At 38.7% G+C, this 24467-nt stretch overlaps 1 protein-coding gene across 1 annotated transcript in view; it reads left to right on the top strand.

The window, feature by feature from the left end:
* Window positions 1-24467, top strand: part of LOC126215067 (protein timeless homolog) — a 506610-nt gene that overhangs the window by 8072 nt on the left and 474071 nt on the right. The window contains exons 3-9 of the mRNA XM_049941715.1: window positions 3518-3698; window positions 6791-6925; window positions 10370-10465; window positions 13398-13561; window positions 18311-18428; window positions 21013-21159; window positions 21255-21367. Of these exons, the coding sequence (XP_049797672.1) occupies window positions 3518-3698; window positions 6791-6925; window positions 10370-10465; window positions 13398-13561; window positions 18311-18428; window positions 21013-21159; window positions 21255-21367 (954 nt within the window). The remainder of the gene's footprint in view (window positions 1-3517; window positions 3699-6790; window positions 6926-10369; window positions 10466-13397; window positions 13562-18310; window positions 18429-21012; window positions 21160-21254; window positions 21368-24467) is intronic.

The raw sequence follows: 24467 nt of genomic DNA, 5'->3' as shown, positions 1-24467 counted from the left end.
ATGAAGAATCTGCCTAACACTTTCCTTGTCAACTCCTGTTAACTCAGACACTGCTCTGATTGTTAAACGGCGATCTTGTCGAACAAGTTTACCGATTTTTTCAATGTTTGCATCAGTTTTTGCTGACAATGGTCTGCCAGTGCGAGTGTCATCACTGGTGTCTTCGCGGCCATCTTTAAATCGTTTAAACCACTCAAACACTTGTGTTCGTGATAAACAATCATCGCCGTACACTTGTTGTAACATTACAAACGTTTCACTTGCAGATTTTCCTAGTTTGAAACAAAATTTGATGTTAACACGCTGTTCTTTCTGTACACTCAACATTCTCCGACGCACAGACAAAACGTCAACTACTTAAAACAGACGCCACGGGCAGACTGAGTGCAGGAGGCAGATGAAACTCGAGCAGTAGGCGGAGCGAGAGTCACGTGACAGGCCACGCGACTTTCAGCCTTACTGCATTCGTTTTATTGTTTCACCAGTACTAGTCCGGTTTTTTTCTAGCCACACCTCGTATAAACTATACCTTTTCAACTGAACTTTTGGACTGAAGTGATGAATGAAAATTTATACCAATGCTGGGGTTTGAACCACGGTCTCCTGCTCACTTGGCAGATGTACTAACCACTATGCCATCCTAGAACAGTGCCTTTGCACAACTGTACAGAATACCCTAGCACAACAAAAATTTGTACCAAAGTTGGAATTCAAATCCAGATCTACAGCTCACTAGATAAATTTGCTAACCACTGTGCCACCCTGACACAGTGACTTTGCACAACTGCACGGGCTATCATAGCACTAGTTGAAGAATCTCTGCCATGCTGTTTAAGTTTAGGGGGTACCAAGTTTGTTGAGGTGTGAATGGGAATTTAGATTGAGGAGGAATGTGTGCTAGGGTAGTCCGTGCAGTTGTACAAACCCACTTTGCCAGCATAGTGGTTAGTGCATCTGCCTAGTGAACAAGAGACATGGGTTCAAATCCCACCTTTCATAGAAATTTCCATTCATCGCTCCAGCCTCCGTACATACAACATACAAATTGTTCACAATGTCCTGTACAAGGACTTCCTAGTTCTGGAAGCACCAGAAGTCTGCATCTTTGGGCTACGAATGTTTTGTGTCCAGTTGCAGCCAACATTAGTGTTCTTACAATTCAGTAACCACGTGCTGCTGTAGCTGTTACGAAGTAATTATCACACCGTGCCGTGCCAAACCAATGAGTATGTGTGTAGTGATGAAAGCTAGGCTCGTTCCCCTGCAGTTCCTCTCCCCGTATGGGTGCCCACGTTCTGAGAATCAGTAGATAGAGCTTTCTTCTTCTACTCTCAGCACCTCCCTGAGAATTTGTTCAGGACTTTGTGAACAAACTAGACAAGTACTGTACATATTCTCATTGTAACATCTGTTTTACAAAGTATTTTTTTACCTGCATGTAGTAAACTTACCTGCCTCCATAGCTGCAATTGTTAACATGTGTATGTGATTGTGCTCAATTCCAATGTAACCAGTTCAAATCCTGATGACAGATGAAATTTTCATTGCTGCTGTTTGGAGAGAGAGGTGGTAGCACGCAATTTTTGAGCACCAGACTTTGCACCAACATCCTGACTTATTCTTCCTCTTGGAGTGAAGATGTGTAACACTGTTGACGGTGTTCCATCCATTGGATGAAGACGTTAAGCTCACCTGTTCCCTTTGTGCTATTGAGAGTATTGTGTTGTGTGTAGGCACCAGATTTTACCTTTTCCCTTCTCACTTCGTCACACAACCCAAACTTGACATCACGCGGTACAAGCAGTTATCCATAGTACACAGATACATACCTGTTACGTACCTGACACTTGAGAACAGTATTTTGAGGAGGCAATGACTTACAGCATGTAGACATTTTTAGAAAATGGTGGTTTGCGTACAGCTATTTTGTCACTTTATCAAACTGCCAGTTTTGGTCAGAAAAGAACCATCCTCAGATGTCTACATACCACGAGAAAGACACAAAATTAGGCACATTGTGTAGTTACAGAAACAATTTTTATATGCTAATTACTATTCATGGCCTGTTGTATACTTACAATGTGACATCATAATGTAAAATTAGAGAGATTAGAGCGCGCATGGAGGCTTTCAGACAGTCGTTCTTCCCGCAAACCATACGCGACTGGAACAGGAAAGGGAGGTAATGACAGTGGCACGTAAAGTGCCCTCCGCCACACACCGTTGGGTGGCTTGCGGAGTATAGATGTAGATGTAGATGTAGATAATCAGATCACGACATGACATTTTTTACAAGGATCACGCTGTAAACTAACACGCTAATTCAGCTATACTACTGGAGCATGACAAATCATACCTATTTACAAGCATCATGCCGTAAACTAACATGCTAATTCAGCTATACTATTGGAACACATACGGCACACAACAGATGTGGAAGAGCTCATGACGGTACTGAAATGGCGTGTGGTCTTCAGTCACAAAACATCAGCAGAAGTGGTAGAATCATAAGAAAGACACTGTGCAGGGCCAATGAACACTCTTTCAGATTATATCTCGGGTACTAACTTGTGATAACCTTCCTGTCGTTGACTCAAGTCACAAAATTAAAGGCACCAATTTAAAAGTGAAGACATTTTTAAACAAACAGGATGACTGAAAATTTTATTTTCTACAATGATATACTGTAATATGCCCATAATTTATATACAAGTTTTCTATGATTTGACAAAATGCTATGTTCAGCCATCGTGTTAGTATAGTAATGTCTTCTTCTTGTACTTAGTCGTGTCAGTTTGGTGATTCAGGCAATGATGGGAGGGGTACCCCAATTTAAGCTGGTACATGAGATATAATTTTTGTTATGATTGTACCTGCTTTGCTGATGCAATTTGGTTAATGGCATGATGCTTGTTAATAGTTGCGATTTGTCATGCATTTCATTATGGTGTGACATTACAGGTATACAATTTGTCACAAATGGCAATTAGTGTATTATGTTTGTTTTTGTAATTACTGATTGTGCATAAGTTTTTCATATTTAAGGTATGTAAATACCTGACGATGGACAATTTGTGACTGAAACTGGTTGTTTAATAAAGTGACAGTGCACCCGTATGTGAACTGTGGTTTCCCAAAAATTTGATAAGAAATGGGAGAAAGGCAAAAGTAGAGCTCTCCAGTAGGACATTGCCGAGGAAGAAAAGTGGGATTGCTGCATTCTCTCCAACACTCATTTCCTCAGAATGGGACTAGGTTTGACATAATGGTGTGAAGTGGATGACAAGAGTTTGTTACATATTGAAAACATTGTAATTGATAAATAACCTTAGTTAATAAGAACAATAAATACTGTAGAGCATTTGCAGTTTGTTTTCCATTTATAGACATATAATATTTTCACAAAGCAATGACTGGACAATCCATTAATGTGATCAGTATGACTCAATGTGATCAATATGATCCTTATCACATTTGCTTGTGACTGTGGTGTACAGTGTGCCTACTTCTTTCACAGGCTGCTGGTTAATCTGACGAATCCAGCCCTGCTCCTGTACCGGGAGGAGCTTCCAGTAGACAAGGTGTCGAGAAATTACTACTTGCAAATCATATCACAGTTACAAGCTTACAAGAAGGCTTTCACCGATTCAGATGCGTGGGAAGTAATCAAGATGAAACTTAGTAAACTCCTTGAGACGGTAAGTACAAGTATTTTTGCGTCTTTATGGCTTGCTGCCTAAAAATTATTATTATTATTGTTTACATCAGAAATCTCTTCATATTTTCTGTCTTAAAGGGACGAGGACATATGTAATATGAGTGCCTGTTTTTATGTGATGTTAATGGTTACTTTATTCATTATGGATGGATGTTTCCTTTGATCACACAGAAACAGATCATTACTGTATATTAAATATCGTATGAGCATTGGATCTGTACCTGCAGTTATTCCCTTTAACCCACTGATGGCAGTGAACACACCATTTAGGCAGACCAGTACTATAGTAGAAGATATTCATGTACCAATAATCAGTTACAAACGGTCTATGGTAATAAATGCAGAGATGAGGTAATTTCTTCCATTTATTCTGTTTTACTCATTTAATAATGTTGACAACTGCTGTTTCTCAGAATATGAGCAATTTTTGCTAATTCTCAATCCAGATATCTCATGGTTGTGATGTGAAACATGTATGCTTTTTGTAAGAAGAATGTTTAACTTTTTGTATATATTGGTTGCAGATACCTTCTTGATAATGACATGAGATTGGAACTGAATTGTGGAAATTGTAATAAATAGTACAGGCAGTGGCAAACATGAAATTGTTTGAAAAGAATTGTAAGACTGTGATTCCAAACTAAATACAATTATGCTCATGAAACAAGTTTTTTGTGGTGGTCATTTTTGCAGCAGCTGTGACTTTTGCATGCTGCACATTAAGTTTTTTTTGTTCAACTTGTGTACCCACATGTGTTTTGCCTTAGTTAAAAGGTGTCTTCAGTGAAATATAACTTTTCTCTCTCTCTCTCTCTCTCTCTCCTTTTTTTTTTTTTTTTTTTTTTTTGCGCACTTAGCTTTAAAACATTCTATTGAAATTTGTTTAATAAAATGGAAAAGTGCTTATTGATCAGCATCTTAATTCATTATTTTAAAGTCAAACACTTTCTCTCATGTGGCAAACTGATTGAAAGTGTGCCATTTTTCTTGTGGTCATTGTTTTCAAAACATAGCACTGTAATGCCAACTTTCTCAGGTTATGCTTTCAACTGTCTATTTTTTGACTATATGTGGGCTGATGTAAGTGCTCTCTCTCTCTCTCTCTCTCTCTCTCTCTCTCTCTCTCTCTCATTTGCGGGGAATGTGTGTATATGTGTGGGCACATGGGTGCACGCCTTACATTTTGTTTTTAATTTTTACTGTTTATTATCATTATTTTTATTTATTTTTCATGTATATACTTCAGAGAGAAATGGGATTTCTGATCATCTGTTGGGTTTACTGTCTATTATATGATAAGTCAGTGTAAACAGTGAGTGGTTAGTCATATTTACTACGTCAAGTAGTAGTAGCTTCTTTTCAGCCTTTGTTATGTATATATGGTAATTTTCTTGTAAGGTTAGGAGATTTCTTTCATTATTTATTGTAACTGCTTTCATGTCAGTAGGTTTGTGATTACTTCCTCATAAATGTTCTGCAAAAATCGGGTGGCTTATTTCCATGCTCTTGATATGTTGTTTGTACTTGGTGTCAAATGTTTTGGTGATATGTCCTATGTCTCTTCCATCACATGTGTTGGATTGCAGTTGGTACATTCCTGGTTTCTGGTAGATGTCCGTGTCTTTTGTTATTTTTGGATTGAACTGTCTGTTTTGAATGCTATGTTTATGCCTTCTGTTTTGAAAACATATGTTGCTTTATGCGTTGGTTCATGCTTGGAGGTCATTTTCCACCATCTTAAATCTTTTTCCTTGTTTTCATGTATTGTTTGTGTTGTTCTGTTGTTGTGTGTGCAGCATGCAGAAGGTGTTTTTCATTTGAATTAATGTCAGTAGGTTTGTGATTACTTCCTCATAAATGTTCTGCAAAAATCGGGTGGCTTATTTCCATGCTCTTGATATGTTGTTTGTACTTGGTGTCAAATGTTTTGGTGATATGTCCTATGTATCTTCCATCACATGTGTTGGATTGCAGTTGGTACAAACAAAAGAAAAATTCGGAGTAGGTATTAAAATTCATGGAGAAGAAGTAAAAACTTTGAGGTTCGCCGATGACATTGTAATTCTGTCAGATACAGCAAAGGACTTGGAAGAGCAGTTGAACGGAATGGACAGTGTCTTGAAAGGAGGATATAAGATGAACATCAACAAAAGCAAAACGACGATAATGGAATGTAGTCAAATTAAATCGGGTGATGCTGAGGGGATTAGATTAGGAAATGAGACACTTAAAGTAGTAAAGGAGTTTTGCTATTTAGGGAGTAAAATAACTGATGATGGTCGAAGTAGAGAGGATATAAAATTTAGACTGGCAATGGCAAGGAAATCGTTTCTGAAGAAGAGAAATTTGTTAACATTGAGTATAGATTTAAGTGTCAGGAAGTCGTTTCTGAAAGTATTTGTATGGAGTGTAGCCATGTATGGAAGTGAAACATGGACGATAACCAGTTTGGACAAGAAGAGAATAGAAGCTTTCGAAATGTGGTGCTACAGAAGAATGCTGAAGATAAGGTGGGTAGATCACGTAACTAATGAGGAGGTATTGAATAGGATTGGAGAGAAGAGAAGTTTGTGGCACAACTTGACTAGAAGAAGGGATCGGTTGGTAGGACATGTTTTGAGGCATCAAGGGATCACAAATTTAGCATTGGAGGGCAGTGTGGAGGGTAAAAATCGTAGAGGGAGACCAAGAGATCAATACACTAAGCAGATTCAGAAGGATGTAGGTTGCAGTAGGTACTGGGAGATGAAGAAGCTTGCACAGGATAGAGTAGCATGGAGAGCTGCATCAAACCAGTCTCAGAACTGAAGACCACAACAACGACAACATGCTCATGAAAGGTTGATTCAGACTGGGAGGCTTCCTGAGGTAGTTGAGTAGTTGAGGCACCTGCCCACAAAGAGCAAGAAATCTGGGTCAGAGCCTCAGAGTGCTGCAAATGTTCAATAGTGACGACATATTCAGAGGAAAAGTGTGGCTATAATCAGAATTAGCACGACCTGTAACACAATTACTAATTGCAGAAAGTGCAAAAGGTTTTGGCAGTCACTTTAATAAAGTTCTCCATTCCAGGAGTGGGAGGAGCGCGGAGAGGAGAAGAGCCTGATGATCGAGCGGATGCTGATCCTAGCGCGGAACGTGCTGCAAGTGCCGGCCGACGTCGCCGCAGAGAAGCTCTCTGACAGTGAACCCAGTGTCCACGACCAGGTCAGCACGCTTCGTCTCATGGTCGAGTCTTAATTTTTGTGGCAGAATGTTGTGTATATGGCACTCAACAATTACCTATAAAATGTGTGCCCTCCATCTGTTGTTAATGTCAGGGGCCTCTCAGTTGACAACATACTATAGAGTGATACATTTTTTTTAACTTTTACAATATAAGGAGGTATCTCATGTATCATATTGGGTATGAGTGTCAAACTGGCACTATATTTCTATGTCAAATCGGGATGCTGTCTAGTGATCTGATGTACTGAGATGATTCCTGTTACTGTGTCTGCTCCAGTGTGACACTTCACCGAGTAAGTTAAAACAGTAAGTAAATGGCTTTCTGGCACTGAAGTGAATGACTTGGCTGCACTTCAATTTGTCAGATTGTCTGATGATGTCTGACTTTGACATGAAACTATTGGGTCACATTGGCACTCACATTGAGCCTGATACCTGAGAAGTTTTCCTTTGAGACATCTGCCAGGAGCAACTTCAGTCTCAATTACAATTAATGCAGAACAACTAAAATGATTTTTTAAAAAGAACAAGCAAGTCCAGAAGTAAAATACCTTCTCAGTTCCCTGAAGTACAAGTAAGTGGTATAACAAACAAGGAAAATTTTCCAGAGACATTTCTAGGTAGACTAAGCATACTCCGATAGGGATACACATTGGACATCTTGTAAATTATTTTATTGTATATTTTAGACTCAGATCCAAAATGTCTAACCTCAGGCTGAAATATACAGTGAAGAGCCAAAGAAACTGGAACACCTGCCTAATATTGTGTAGGGTCCCCACGAGGATGCAGAAGTGCTGCAACACGAAGTGACATGGACTTGACTGATGCCTGAACTAGTGCTGGAAGGAATGGACACCACGAATCCTGCAGCACTGTTCATAAATCTGTAAGAGCATGAGGGGGTGGAGATCTCTTCTGAACAGCATGTTCTAAGGCATCCCAGATGTGCTCAATGATGATCATGTCAGGGGAGTTTGGTAGCCAGTGAAAGTGTTTAAACTTGGTAGAGTGTCCCTGGGCCTACTCTGTAGCAATTCTGGGTGTGTGGGGTGTCACATTGTCCTGCTGGAATTGCCCAATGGAACATTCATGGTACACTCGTGAAATGGTTATATGGGAAAATCCTCACTTCATCGCCACCTCGGAGAAGTACGTCCCAACTATAACACCACATTCAAACTCACTTAAATCTGGATAACCTCCCACTGTAGCAGTTGTAACCAATTTAACAGCTGTGCCAGACACTTGTTGTCCTGTATAGGTGTTGCCAACCGCAGTGCTGTATTCTGCCTGTTTACATGTCTCTGTATTTGAATATGCATGCCTATACCCACCATCAGTGGATATGTGAATGATTAGAGTTGCAATTGTCACTGACAGAATGACCACCAGAGTGCATTAGTGTTGCTCGTGTTTAGTGTTGTTGCCAGCCCTGGTAGGGTACATAAGGGGCATGAACAGTGTCGGATATTGGGTGATCACTGTGAGAGATGTGGAGATGCTGCATACTTGTGTAAGGCAGCGTTATCAGCATGACAGTTTGAAATGCAGTTCTTCGTGGGTCTCTGGCTGATCAGATAGTGCAATATCCAGATTTGTGGGGTATTTGGATGTGACAGTTGAGATGTGGGACTTAGGGAAAGCAGGGAAAGGTGTGGATGGGGCCTAATCAGTTACTGTTGATTGCACAGTAAACACATACACTTTAATTAAGGAAATAATTAAAAAAAAATTGACTGTAACACAAGCTACACTGGCGGCTGAAAGCCTTATTAAGAAGAATTCAAATTATTTGTTGGCTGAAGGCCACAAGCAATAGGAATAATTTAAACAAAGTATTAGTTTTAAACAATTGACACAATCAGTCGAAATAAAAGGGGACTGATCCACAGACAGTGCTCCAAGGATCGACCTGAGAAGAGTACCTACAGCTGCATAATCAGTGAGACAGGCAGCCAAGAGTTATGCTCACCTAACAGGATGGTAACTCAAACTAGGGACATTTTAAACGCCGATCAATCCTCTTAGCAAATCCACCTAACGTGTGATAACCAGTACAACAACGGAATAATTCAAGCGAGGGCAAAGTGACAGACAGCACTGCGTCTTAAGAATCCGGTGTTTAAAACATCAAAAGGCAGAAGGTAGACCAAAGAAACCACAATCCACACCGCAATCGAGGAGGCTGTCGAACTACATGTCATGCCGGACAGCATCGGCAAGAGGAGGAAAAGTACACTTGCGCAAAAATATGCTAACCTCCAAGGCAGGTAACTGGGGCGTTAGCAGCCACTAGGCAGTAAAATACCGCTGGTCGCACTTCATCAAATAATAACACAAAATTCAAAAACTAATAACAGACAATAAAAGACGGATTAATGTTCACTCAAGTTGACATGCTGGGTCCGGTGGATGATGAGGTTGTGGCCCTCACAACTATAGCCCCTCGATCTGGCAGTGCTCGTGTGCCCTATTGTCTTACTATTTTTGCTAAAGGTGGAGCAATTTAAAGCTGCTCCTGTATGTGTGAATGATATAGATGACTGCTGTCTTTGTACTAGAAAATGAGCATTAAAACATTAATAGTGCCAACTGTTTACTTACATCTTCTACAAAATAGAGATATGTATCTAAATTTTACTGTCCTTAAGAGTAGTCACCAGCATTGTGTACAAGCCATTGCCAGTGATGTGGCAGTCGTAGGATACCCTTAGCAGTGTCAGATGTGTTGATAGATTGAGTGAAGTGGTCTGTTGACTGACAAATCTATGTAACAGTCCTGAAGTGAATGCCACAAAATGTTTCCTTCAATTTAGGAATCGAGCTGAAGTCACAAGGGTTTAAGTGTGGATAGTGATGAGTGGTGGAGCAATTCCCAGTCCCACAGACTGAATAAATCAGGCATAACTTTCGCCATATGTGCCAGAGCATTGTACTGCAAAATGGCAATTAGATTAGTGTTGCTAATGTTTGTACTTACCAGATGTGTTCATTTCAATCCATGCACATTAGAACTTCCATTGCTCCAAGCACTTCAGCATGAAAATTTCTATGAGCCTGTGCAATACCTCTGCCATTATTACTGTCTGACAAGCTACTCACTCTAATATAAAACAACAAATACTTCTTTAGCAATTTAAGAAGTATTCAGTAAAATGAGTTTCAAACTGTGTTTTGCAACACAAATAAGCAAAAATGCTCATGTGTGAATGAAAGAATATGAACAATATTTTTTTTTAATTAATCCTTGCCTTTAAAAACTTTGTAAGAAGAATAATGTATTCAGAAAAATTATTTTGAGCTGCATTTCAAAATTTGTTACATTCATTTTCTCTGGACATTTGCAGAAGTGTCTGATGTCATGCAGAATATTATGTGTATGAAATCTGAAAAGTGTAGTCTTGTTTCACTGCTTGACAGGTACTTTGGGCACTGCACGTCTCCGGCATGGTCGATATCTTCCTGTACCTGGCCAGTTCTGAAAATGAACAACAATACTACATGCATATTCTTGAGGTATGATGCTGCATGTATTTTGTAGTCTTATGAATTATGTTTAAAATATGTGTAATACAGGTTTGCTAAATTCCACTGGCACATTGAAACTATAATGTTTTTGATGCATTGCCCTTTTCGAGTGTTCCTTTAAAATACGTGAATGACATGAACTGAACTAGCTATCCTTTTTCTAATTGGCGAGCTACCTGAGAGCTTGATGACAACTGAATTCTCCCTCATATTTTTTTAATTCTTACTGGTTTAATTATAGATAGTTTTTATTGTTTTGGAGATGGAAATTCTTCGGGAATGAAGAAAAGCTGCCACTGACCACAGACAGTTGATAGATGGCTCTGACATACACTTAACAGATTGTGAAATTGCGTGGGTGGTATGTTCAGGTGCTTTTGTGAGTGTGTTTACTTCCACCATAAAAAGCGCAAAATATCTCAGTATAGTATGATCTTCTGATCTATTATATGCGCTTATGAGCTATCTGTCAATGGGTGGAATTTGAGTGATTGCATTCTCTCATGTATATTTGTATTTCTGAGTAGCAGTAGTCATCAACAGTATAGTCAGTTTCATTGGCATTAATTTTATCATTGAATCAGTATGCTTGGAAGTAGTAACTTAGTTCTAAAGTGCTGAGAAGTATGATTAGTTAGTAAGAGACCATCCTGTAAAGCTTAGAAAACTTAAGTTTTGATGTGGGATTTGATATAATAGAAGCTACAAAATTTGCATTCAAACATTGGTGTGGGCAGATGTACAAACATACATGGTGAATTCTGAGGGCTTGAAAACATTCTGAATCTTCAACTTATTTATATTTTGTGTCTCAACACTGACTGGAATAATGTTAATAGTGGCTTAATATGGCTCCAGTTTATAAAATAAATTAGAGTGTTATTATTTTGGTGAAGGTAGAGATGCTGGGTAGACATGTTACAGCAACAGTCTCAGCAGTTATTGGCCTTTCATCAACCTGTTACAAAGTTAGTACTACCTGTATTAGAACTACTTTTGTTTTGTTGTGTTTGTTACAAATGACATTAGAGAATAAAATGGTTAAAGAATTGCTTAGAAATAACGAAAGGGTGTGAACTGTAAACAACTGCTCTCAAGGTTTGTGGTTCTTGCAGAGAAAAACATAGATAGGCCACTTAAGCTTGTGTAAATGAGTGATGATACAGTGAATTTCTCAAAATATTCCATGTACGAGAAATTTTTTTTTATTATTTTTTTTTATTTTTTTTATTTTTTATTTTTATTTTATTTTATTTTTTTTTTTTTGCCCCCCCTGGGCACCAAGCTTATTTATGGTAGGTGGCATATTTTTTCCTCCTATGAATATTTTGATTGCAATAAAAAGCCTCCAGGTATTTTAATTTGTTGATAACTTTTTAATTTCAGCATTTTTGTTATCAGTTTTGGAAAGGACTGTCTGAAGTGTTTCATAGTTTGATCAGTATGAAGAAGAGGAACATTTTGCTTTGCTGTATGGATGAGCTGGTGAGGAGCCATGTAATGCAGTCAGAGCGTTGCCTATCTCCTGCATCTCCCCCTTTCCTCAGCTGCCCCTCAGCTCTGTCTTTGTATTGTATCTCCCCCTATCTGGCAGTATTGTTGTCACCGAGTGATTTAATGTAACAGCCCCCAGTGCATCTCGTGCCAGAAGAAAGCAATTCAGAAGCCCTGCAACCCCCTTTTGTGAGGCACGTGTTTACTGCTGGAATAGGGGAGCCATAGGATGCAGAACTTTCTCCTTGGCTTCTGTTGGTGACCCTTAACTCCATTTACGTGCTCCCACTGGGATAACATTAACTTGTACACCAGTTCTTTCTGCTTAGCTAACTAAATTACTTCATTCTGTGGGGTTGCAGGGATGTTAACGGGTTTTCATAATAAACCATCCCTGCACATGAGCCATAGGTTGCATTCTTTTATGTGAAACATCATTGTGTCAATATAAAAAAAGTGTAAACAATCTTTAAAAAGACTGCTACTGTTAAAGGTCTCTATAAAAACTGTTTAAAATTTTAATAAGCAGTGTAAGAATAACAGCTAATTTGGTTGTAAATAGAAATAGAGTAAGTTAATACAACATATGAAATACGCTGCTGAATGACACAGTTAGGCTACTACACATCGGTTCAATATTTTTTTTAAAAAAATTGCAGTCTCTGGTTCGACCACAGAAAGTTTATAATTTTACATAAAATGCTTCCTGTTAGAACTGGTGTGGTTAATTCTTCAGAACTTCAACAGATTGCTTCTAATGTCCTCTCCAAATTGAAAATAAAAAAGTGGCTCATTTGACATCTCTAACCTCTTTCCATACCAATTTGTACACAAAACAGCTTAGTGTCAGAAAAGGTGAACTACCTCTGGTGTGATGTTTTCATCACATTTTTAAGTATTCCTACCAAATGGGATTATTTTGGTTAAATTACACATGACGAAATCTGTATCCTCTTTCTGTTTGAACTATTTGTTGTTCACCTTAAACAGTTCAGACAGTGTAGCAGAATGCTGAAGATTATGTGTGTAGATAGAATAACTGAAAAAAGAAGTTCACTGTTGCAAATATTTTTATTTTTAAAATCTTATAGTTTTTAATTTTTATTAGTTTTCTTTGAATTATGTAGTAGCTCTTCCTGTGACCAGCTAGTTTTGGCTCACACGGTCCTGCAGAATGTGACAAATTAAATTCAGTAACTGAAGCAAATGATAAGTTTTCTCTATACCTTAGGCCTATTTTAGGCAACAGACACTTTTGCACCATGCAGGACTCTAGTTAAAACTTAGGTTTTTAACAAAGTTTTATGATCTTATTGCTTTTTTTGTGTGTGAACTTCCATTCTTGCATGTCCGTGGGTCAAAATCTGTGTCAATAAACTGTATGTAACAGAGTGATTCGTATAAATATGTGGATCACTGCAAACAGATAGTTTCCCTGATGCTGCGAGAACAGAAGCCGGACGAGCTGGCGGTCGCTGCACCTGAACGCAGCATCGAGGAGAAGACACGGGACGAGGCGCGGCTTCTGGCAGTGCGTAACGAGGAGATACGCCGCCGGCAGGAGCTGGAAAGACGTTTCCGAGGAGCCAGGTGCGTCCTGTGTGGAACTGAGATATTATTTCGGTAACACTTACCACTGTTCAGTGTACCGTATTTACTCGAATCTAAGCCGCACTCGAATCCAAGCCGCACCTGAAAAGTGAGACTCGAAATAAAGGAAAAAAAATTTCCCGAATCTAAGCCGCACCTGAAATTTGAGACTCGAAATTCAAGGGGAGAGAAAAGTTTTAGGCCGCACCTCCAAATCGAAACAAAGTTGGTCCATTGTAATATGAGACACGATTTAGGTCGAATGAATGACGATACAGCTACAGTAGTTTGGTTCGAGTCATAAGCTTAGCAGTTAAGCTTTACCAGGTAGCCATTGCTATGCGTCAGGCGCTCCGTCCGTATTTATACGGGTACCCTTCCTTTTTCACGTGCTTCGTCTGGTTTGAATCGATTGCTTATTTTGCTTTGATCTGATAAGTGCCGTTTTCTTTGTTGTAGGTGTTTATATCACTCTAAGCTGAAAATGCATTACCGTACTGTGTCATGCATTGTTTGTCGCATTCTGATAGTGAGTGTTTACGGCCTGTCGCCGCTCGCGGCATGGCTTTCTTTTGTGTGCGCTACTGCCGCTTTTTTTTTTTTTTTTTTTTTTTTTTTTTTTTTTTTTTAAAAGCAGAGAGAGAAAAAAATCGTCTCATTAGCGAAACAATGGCAAGGGACTGCTATTTGTTGTTACTTACACTGCTGCTTTCTTTGATAATGATCAACAAGAACCAAATAATAGACTGCGTATGATAGAACATGTTCGGAACGAGAGTTAGGCGAAAATTTTTCTCCGTTTGAAAATCTTTGCGGCCGCTTCTTTAGTACATCAAATTCTGCACAGAAATTAGAGTCATCTGAGATTTAAAAATCTAGTCAGTTGCTGTGCTTCATTTCTGACTGTATCACTATTAGCCATAAGAATAATACGAATATAAACATGACGCGATACGTATATTCTTCCGCGTTTGCTGTTGTCTCACTCTAGTTTCATAGTTTATTAGGCAGACAGGATTTAAACGAGATAGCAGCAAACACGAAAGAATACATGGCAAAATGTTTATATTCGTATTATTCTGATGGTGAAAAGAATAATGCATGTGATTCACATTTCATCAGGTTCCTATTAGCAACCATCTCTTCTCACAGGTAGGAAAAAATTCAGAACGTAGAGTTGACCATATTGACAAACATCTCAAGCAGTCTTGCCAGTCGAATTTTCGTAGTACATTGAAATTCTGCTACATTCGAAGATGAGCAATACGGAATTTGTATTTACTTCGTTGGATAATGTATGAAAATGCAGTGGTCGATACTCGGGACGGAGAAAAAAAGCTCGTCTGCCACATTTTTTTTTTTTAATTTATTTACTGACGCAGAGGTTTTGGCGCCAGTATTTATCTTTGTGCCTACAAAGCATGTCTGTGTAGCGCTACATGTATTCGACGGCAGAAGTTAGTTGTGGCGGCACCTATCGACATTTTTCAGAACTTCCGCTTGCTTTGTACTCGATTCTAAGCCGCAGGCGGTTTTTTGGATTACAAAAACCGGAAAAAAAGTGCGGCTTAGATTCGAGTAAATACGGTAATAAGATTGTAATTCTCCTCCTGAAGGTAGTCATTGTATGTATGAGTATTTAGCAGTTGGTTTTCAGAAGAAAGTATATTTGGTAGCACTCTAGTTGTAAGCAGGAGAAATGGCAGTTAAATCTTCACACAGTAGCTTCAGCTGGGTCCAGACACACAACTCAGTAAATTGGCCCAACACTGAACACGTTTTTCTTACTTTGAAACAGTAAACATTCCACATAGTGGGGATAGAGACATAGAGATCGAGGAGAACTGATAATTCAAAGCATTTGAAATGTTTTTTCTTTCAGGGTAATATGAGAATATTTTTCTTGATTAGTTGTGACAATTATTAAAAACTTATGGAATAATTTTGCAGTAGAAAAATGCGAAGTATGGCTGTAGAAAGTCATGCTCGTGCTTTTGGTGAGGGCTAGACTTCCGGCAAGTGAAAAATTTCTTGCTGTGGTTGAATCCAGGAACACCTGCAAAATTGTTTCTAATCTCTCTGTTTTTCTTTATGTCAGTTTCAGTGAATGCTGGTAAAATTTCTCCAGCGTACTGCCCGATTCCCAAAATTAAGCTAAATATAGTAAGGAAGTCCGTGGTGGAATATAGTAGAAAGAGTAGAGGTAACAGCTCAACATATAGTTGAGTTTTGATAGGCACCTAAACAGGATTAAGACCATTACTAATTTTCAGACGAATCCTTGTATGAGACTCACATAGTGTGTGTATGTGTGTAGCTGTATGTTCTATAGCTGTATGCTGTGAAGAAAGACTTGTCCAGAAGCCAGCAACTTTCTTTGTCTTATATAATTGTGAAGACTCCTTTGGCCAGTCAGTTGACACAAAAGCATGGTACATGCCCAGAAAACATCTGTGTCAGCTTACTCTGTCTCGCTTATCTGCCTGTCGACGACTTGACACATGAACTATTGCCGCTACCTTTACTCTTTCAATTATCGACTGAGTTCAAACTAATAAAGTAATGTAACCAACGACTTGAAGACTGGTTTGAACACAGCATTCTATTGGAGTTGGTGTTCCCATGCTGTCTTACCTGTGAACTGAGACACTCCTTCAATTATTGAGGTGTAAGGAACCTTTAATTTGATTGCCAAGAATCATGATATAATTTGATTTTTTCTTATACACAAATTATTGATGAGTGAATTGAGTTAATTAAAACAGGAAGAAATGCTATACAGATGATCAGGGCTGAAAATGTGCATTTTTCAGATTTGTTGTCTTCAGCATGCACTATCTGATCAAAAGTATGTTGACACCTATTAGTGGACATTAATATGTGCTTCGTCTGTATGACAGCTTACTGCTGGGAAGACAATGAGGTACCCAGAAGTATATGGAGGAGTGGTAGCCCTTCTTCCTCAAGACCCAAAACCACACGACAGCAATTTTGGACGGTGGGGCCTAGTGTGAAGTCGATATTCTGACTTGTCCCGTAGGTGGTCCATTGGGTTAAGAACGGGACTCCAGGCAGGTCATTCCATTTCAGGAATGTTATTCTCCACAAACAATTGCCTCATAGGTGCTGTTGTATGACTGTGCATTGTCACTGTAGTATCAACAATCGTCATCTTCAGACTGTTCCTATACTCTATACAGTACACAACGTGTTTAAGTGTGTTCGTATCCTTCTGGATTTAGAGTTTTCTTAAGTGCAGTAAGGAGACCGTGCCTTAATTTGTAAAACACTCCTATACCATAACAGCACCTTAATACTTCGTTATTGTCTCTACCCATGATGGCCGTTAATGTTTCTGAGACAATCACCAAACCAAAACACTACTTTAGCATTCCCACATAATTCGTCACTTGTTTCCAATCATCCCTATCCATTGGCGTTGTTCTTTACTTCACTTCAAGTACCATATAGCATTGACTCCAGGGAGCTGCTCAACCTTTGTACCTACGCACAGTAGCTAAGCTGCCTTAACCCCCCCCCCCTCCCCCGACTGTCCTCTGCAGTGCTCAAAGATCTTTGTCCATCAGTACGTGAGGTCTATCTGGTCTGGGATTAGGAATGTTTGTTCATGTTTCCACTTCACAGTCCTTTCAGCACCAGTCAATTTGGGCAGCTTTAGAGGGGTTGAAATATCCCTGATGGATTTGTTACGTGGGTGACATCCAGTGGCATGTCCACCTGTGAAGCCACTGATCTCTCCTGGCTGACCAGTTCTGCTGTTACTGCTTCTCCTTCTTTAATACTGGCAGATGTACCTCTCGTGACATCTAGTGATCAGTTCTACAGTACAAGATACTTCCAATCAAGTAGTGAATACCTACTCCAGTCCCTGACCCTCACAAGCTGACCTAGAATTCCATCTCTTACATATTTTGTAGTTTCTAATACTATGTTCAAAGCAAATGATACTTTCTAGAGCTTAAACATGAATTTAATTACACTATTTTTTGCGTACTAATGCTGTATTGCACAGAATTCTGTGTGTGGGCTTGGGAGGGCAAGTGACTCGCACACGTGGTTCTCTCTCTCTCTCTCTCTCTCTCTCTCTCTCTCTCTCTGTGTGTGTGTGTGTGTGTGTGTGTGTGTGTGTGTGTGTGTGTGTGTGTGAAAAATGTAAAGCACAGAAATGTCCAACTTCAGTGTACTAAAACTGGGACAATACTGGGACAAAATGCTCAAGACGACCATTTTTCAGAGCACACCAATTCATTGCTCCGCTGGATATATTGTGTTATCATTTTGGACTAGCCCATTTGAGTACTTTCTATAACATACTTTTTTCCTCCTGGTGTGATGGCTTTACAAATGATCATGCTTTCTAGAATTTTAGTTGTTTCTGATGTTATATTTTAAGAATAAATATGCCTGCTTGAAATTAATGATCTGTGCATTGTTCTTAATATTCTTAAATACTGATAATTTCTTGTGAAGTTCATTATGAAAATCTGAGATGAGAATAACAGTTTCAAATAATTTTTACAATTAAAATAGTAAACTGTCATAGTGAAGTGCAATATATGTGATTCATTTAGAAGTTTCTAGCCTTAGTAGTATAAATTAAAATGATTATAATCTTATGGAAATGTTAATTTAATCTTTGTCCAATTTGTTATTCTCATTTCTTCTTAATGCATACATACACTCCCACTCTATTAATTTTTTTAAAAAAAGTGTCTGTTTTGTTTACAGGCATTCAAGATTTGGTGGAACATTTGTACTAAAGGACTTTAAGTCTATAAGTGACCGCAATTTAATCTACCATAAGCCGTTAAACAAACTTGATGACTTAACATTTGACCATGAAAAGGTAATATTTCAATAATTCACGTATCTGTACTTACTCTGTTTGTTGTAGTTTTGTGCCATATTCAAAAACAATTGTCAGAGGCGTTTTTGGTTTTAGAAAGTAAACTGACAACCTGAGAAAATTCTGAGGAAATATAAGGAGCAGTCAAATGAAATTGATACTATGGAAGACAAGTAAGTTAACTGTTCATTATGTCAAAAGCAATCACCGTAACTATTAATACATTTATCCTACTGTGAAACAAGATGGTCAGTACCTTTGTGGAAACATGTTTACAGTTGGCTACAGAACTGTGACTGTACCCAGACATATACCACCTTGTCTGAATCATATAAATGGCCAAAATTGTCTTTCTTCAGGGCTCCAAAAACATGTAATTTGCATGGGGAGAAATGAGGACTGCATGGAGGATGAGTAACGGCTTCCAGTGAAACCTATGCAGCATATTTGAAACAAACCTTGGCAACATATGGGCCTGCCCATGGCATTGATAGTCTTGTCTCCCAGTGGGATAAATGTATTAACTGTTATGGTGATTAATGAACAGTCAGCTTACTTGTTTTCCACCTATCTCCTTTTCATTTGACTGCTGCGTATATATAATATGCAATGACAGACACAATTCAGTGAGTGCAGTGCCTGTATTCAAGTGTGTCTGTATAGCTCATTGCAACAGTCACCGCTGATGATATGCAGCCATATTAAGTTATGGAATGTATTTACAAATTGTGAATACAATATAACAACAGCTATATGGTTGGTTTATTGTCTACACACAAAGATTTGTACCGGACCAGGGCTCGAACCTAGATTTCTCACTTATCGCGAGTGGTCACCTTAACCACTTTGGCTATCCATGCACACCTCCCAGTCCAAACCACACTTCCATACGTCAACGTGTAGACATACCATAGTGCTCGCACACCATTTGTGTGATTCCCATGAAATACAGTCAGAGAAGTGTCTCCCTATGTGGGACTTAGATGAACAGTGTGCAAGCACTATGGGACATAGACACTGTGATATATGGAAGTTTGGATTGGTCCAGAACGCGTGTGCGGATAGCCAGAATGTTTAAGGTGACTGCATATGACAAATTGGAAATCTGGATTCGAGATTAGTCCAGCATAAATTTTCATGTGTCTGTAGTAAACCATACAGCTGTTGTAACAATGAATTCACAATTTGCAAATACATTTCATTACAGACATAATGACAAAAATGGAAATTCCACAAGTGGAACAATTAACAATAATATATTTGTATTTGTGTGTGTGAAAAGTACCTTAGGTATATGAGCAACCTCATTTCTCTTTCTTCAATATATTTTTTAAAAAATGTGTGTCTTCTTTCTGCTTTCCCATTTCTTTTTAGTAATCATAACATTTATGCAGTCTCTGAAAAACATTGTTCTTTTTGCTGATTATGGTAAACAACATATTGGTTCCAGAATGAGATTTTCACTCTGCAGCGGAGTGTGCGCTGATATGAAACTTCCAGAACTGCAAGGTTCGCAGGAGAGCTTCTGTAAAGTTTGGAAGGTAGGAGACAAGGTACTGGCAGAAGTAAAGCTGTGGGTACCGGGCGTGAGTCGTGCTTCGGTAGCTCAGTTGGTAGAGCACTTGCCCGCGAAAGGCAAAGGTCCCGAGTTCAAGTCTCGGTCGGGCACACAGTTTTAATCTGCCAGGAAGTTTCATATCAGCGCACACTCCGCTGCAGAGTGAAAATCTCATTCTGGAAACATCCCCCAGGCTGTGGCTAAGCCATATCTCCGCAATATCCTTTCTTTCAGGAGTGCTAGTTCTGCAAGGTTCGCAGGAGAGCTTCTGTAAAGTTTGGAAGGTAGGAGACGAGGTACTGGCGGAAGTAAAGATGTGGGTACCGGGCGTGAGTCGTGCTTGGGTAGCTCAGTTGGTAGAGCACTTGCCCGCGAAAGGCAAAGGTCCCGAGTTCGAGTCTCGGTCGGGCACACAGTTTTAATCTGCCAGGAAGTTTTTTAACATATTGGTTCATTGCTTATTTATTCCATATTTATAGGTATATGTTACAAACCATTGGGAACTGCATAGAAGAGGGTACTTCCCATTGTATTACGTAATAGGGATTCTTCAGTTTCTATTCGTGTATGTAGTGTGGGAAGAATGACCGCTTGAATGCATGCCGAAATAACCTAATCATGTCTTTGCAACCCTTACAGGAGCAAATATGTAGACGCTTGTATATTACTAGATTCATCACTTAATACTGGTGATTAAAAGTATGTAAATAGGCTTTTACAGGTTAGTTTACATCTGTCTTCAAGAATTTGCCAGTTCAGGTTCTTCAGCATTTCTGTGGTGTCAGTTCAGGTTCTTCAGCATTTCTGTGGTGTCAAACAAACCTATGACCATTTCTGCTGTCCTTCTTTGTGTATACACAAAAAGTGATATAACACACTTAAATAATCTGTGCATTAGTGGGACACTTATGACAGAATAGAAACAGAGTTCATTAATCTGAGAGGAAATATGAGAAATTATATGTGTTACATTTATGGATTGAGGGATAGACATGGAGTTTGATAATGTGTCTTTAAATTTTGCAGCACAAGGTAAAGACACCAAAGAATCGCCAACCACTGAAGAGTGAAGTTGTCGAACGGAGATCTGCGTACAGTGTTCGCCTCTTCTTGAAAGAATTCTGTTCTGAATTTCTGATTGGAGCGTACAACACACTGATGTATCATGTCAAAGTGAGTAGAAAGTAGTTGGTATGAAGAAGACTGTTGTCACATAACTATATTCACTTCTTTGCTAATTCTCCATTTTTCTCATTTTTTTTATACAGAGCAACCTTGTGCGAGCTAAAACTCAAGCAAATGACGAGTCCTATTATCTATGGGCAATGAAATTTTTCATGGAGTTTAACAGGAACTACAAGTTCCAAGTGAAGCTTGTCAGGTGAGTCCTCTCTCTGATTCTGTCGGATTTACTTCTGGAATGCACATTTATGATTCTCTGAGGCAAGAAATCAAATGAGAAACATTTAATTGTTATATGAGTAACAAATGGAGACTGTTTTGATGGAGCCCTCCATCCTATTTCACCTGTGTGTGCCTACTGCAACCTATCATTGGTCTCTCCCAACAATTTTTTCCTCACCCGCTGTACTTCTTTTCATTATAAAATTGATTACTGTTTTATCTACAGAATATGTCTTATCAAACAAACTCTTCATTTTGCCAAGTAGGGCCACACTTTTTTTTTCCCCAATTCGATCCAGTGCCTGCTCATTAGTTATCTGATTTATGCATCTAGTCTTCTGCTTCTTCTACACCACCACATTTCTCTAACCTGTCTGCTATCCATGTTTCACTTCTTTACAAGGTTACTTTGCAGACAAATGCCTTCAGAAAACACTCCCAAACATTTTAATTTGTATTAGATGTTAAAAAATTTCAAGTTTTGGAAATGCCTTTCTTGCTATAGGCAGTCTACATTTTATTTAATCCCTACTTTGATGATTGCCAGTTATTTTGCTGACCAAATTGCAGAACACATTTACTTTTAAGGTAATGGTATAATGAAAAGGATAGTTGCACCTCACCATATAGTGGAGATGCCGAGTTGTAGAAAGGCACAACAAAAAGACTGCTATGCAAGTATCTTTCGACCAACAAGGCCTTTGTCAAAATTAGATATAACACACACACACACATACACACACACACACACACACACACACACACACACACACACACACAAACGCAATTCACACGCACATTGCTGGAGGAAAGAATTCAAATGGCCCAAGTCGTGGGGTAGTCAATGATGTTCTTGCCCACAGTTCCAGTGGTCAGCTGGCTGGTTCTCATACCAACATAAAAAGCTGTGCCGTGATGGCAGCAGAGTTGGTTTATGACATGGTTACTTTCACAGATAGCTTGACCTCATTTAGGTTAGGATGAGCCTGTGACAGGACAGGAATAGGAACTGCTGGGTGGCTGGATTGGGCAGATGTTGCTCCTGGATCTTCCACAGAGAGATGATCCCTACAAGAAGTGGTTGAGAGGTGGAATGGCCTAGAAATGGATAGGATATTTTGTAGTTTGGGTTGTAAGCAAGTAATTTCTTAAGAATAATAAACTAGAAGTTGAAAGCTGTCTTAAAGTTTGTGTACAGGAATTCTGCATCAACAAGGCTGACTATTTATGTTCTAGTAGTGTCCATAGAAACAGCTTCATTCCTTCCTTTTCATTAAAAAATTTGAAAGCATGCAGTACTACTCCTTATGTTAGTATTACAGAGACATTGTGGAAATATTTAGTTAGGAATTTCTGAAATTTATTTTTCAGAAGTTGAAAACCAAGCCCCCCACTAAATTACAGTCATCATACACTCATCACTGTAATCTATGCTTTGTGGCGATACATTGTAGAATGTGTGTATAATGAACATCATTCTCCCAGCCTAGATGCAAACAGTTCTTTTAAATTTCACAGTGAAATGTGTAGCCCCATGGCTCTCTTTGGCCAGTTAAAGCAGACTGTCAGTTAACAAAAATTAAGCTTCGGCATCAACATTGTTTTGAAAACGAGATTGTTTTCATTTGTACGGATGTAATGGCAGAGATTTAAATGCTAAATTGAGCCTTTTGAAATGCCTAAACAAATTGCAGCTAACCGGCAGAACAAGTGCGCCAGTATATGATAAATGGCATTTCGCGGTCTGCTGGAGGCAATACATTCCCCTGCCACAGCACAGATGCTTGTGCCATTTACATCGTGAACGGTGGTCTCGTTTGAGTGATCGACCAATTTGCATGTATTGTTCTATGCCGGAAAAAAATGAAGTACTGTGCAAATGAGAAGCTATTTTTTTAAAAAAACCGACAACATGTAAATTAATGCATTTAAGCAAACAAGAATTGCTCTACAGGCACTTGACATTTAAATTGGCCATGTCAGCTAAACACGGTGAACTAAATACGCAAAATATTGTGAAGTGAATATAACTGTAGCCAAGAAAATTGGTTAGGACAGTGAAGGGAAGTGTCCAAGAAAGGATAAAAAATTATCATCGTATTTGCATACTCCCCTCTAAGATAATTGAGAAGGTCATATACAATTGAATAAAAGTATTTCTCGATAAAGTTGTATCATTGACCAGGCGCCAGTTTGAATTTCTTCAATCAAAAGTAATTTTCCTTTGGAGCTTACTCTGACATACACAAGGCTTCAAATCTCATTAATCACTCACTGTGGATTCAGAAGCTAGAAACGTATGGTCTTAATGGTGAAGCAAATCATGGTCTCAGTGGTATAGCAAATCCCAGTCTTTCTTAGCATCTGAAAGCAAATGTTAAAAGCACAAGCGCAGAATCTGAACAAACTCTGATGTAGCCACGATAAGCTGTGAGTTCCACAAGTGTCAGTTCCAGCCCTCTTGTCGTACTGCTTGTTATTAATGATCTTAAATAAATCTCCCAATTGCTTTTACTGTTTTTTCTTTTCTGTCTTTTTATTTTTTAACTAAATTTCTGCCATTTTGAGTGTGTATTACTATTAATTTATCAAATGAATTTTTTTTGTAAATAAAAATCTTATAATGCAATACCACAATTTTCCTGTTACAATTAAAGTACGATAACTAGTTTCAGTTGCTATGTGGAACCATCTTCAGATCATTTGGAATGTAAAAAAGTGGTGAATATGCACTGGAAAGCATCATTAGCTCTAATCATTCAATGACACGTAATACCAAGACAGTGGCATTACGTAGTTTAAAAACATCACCATGAGCAAGCCTGCACCCATAAGCTCGCAGGATGATGGTAATAAAGGAAAATAGCCAGTTGCATAAGTAAAAGCTGCATCAAAAGCTCATTGTTTACAATAGTATAGCAGATATAGTGAGAACAGTATATGTAACAGTTCCAAAATTTGTTAGCTGTCCTGTAACATGGCTTACAAAAGAATGATCCTGAATGCCGTATGAAATAGACATCTTTTTAAAATGTTGAAGATCGAAAGGAAAATGCCACAAGCCCACCAGCCTGATA

Source organism: Schistocerca nitens, chromosome 12 (assembly GCF_023898315.1).
Source record: "Schistocerca nitens isolate TAMUIC-IGC-003100 chromosome 12, iqSchNite1.1, whole genome shotgun sequence".
In the NCBI taxonomy this organism is placed as follows: Eukaryota; Metazoa; Arthropoda; class Insecta; order Orthoptera; family Acrididae; genus Schistocerca; species Schistocerca nitens.
The sequence above is the reverse complement of the archived record's forward strand: the minus strand, read 5'-3'. Positions and strand labels throughout refer to the sequence as shown.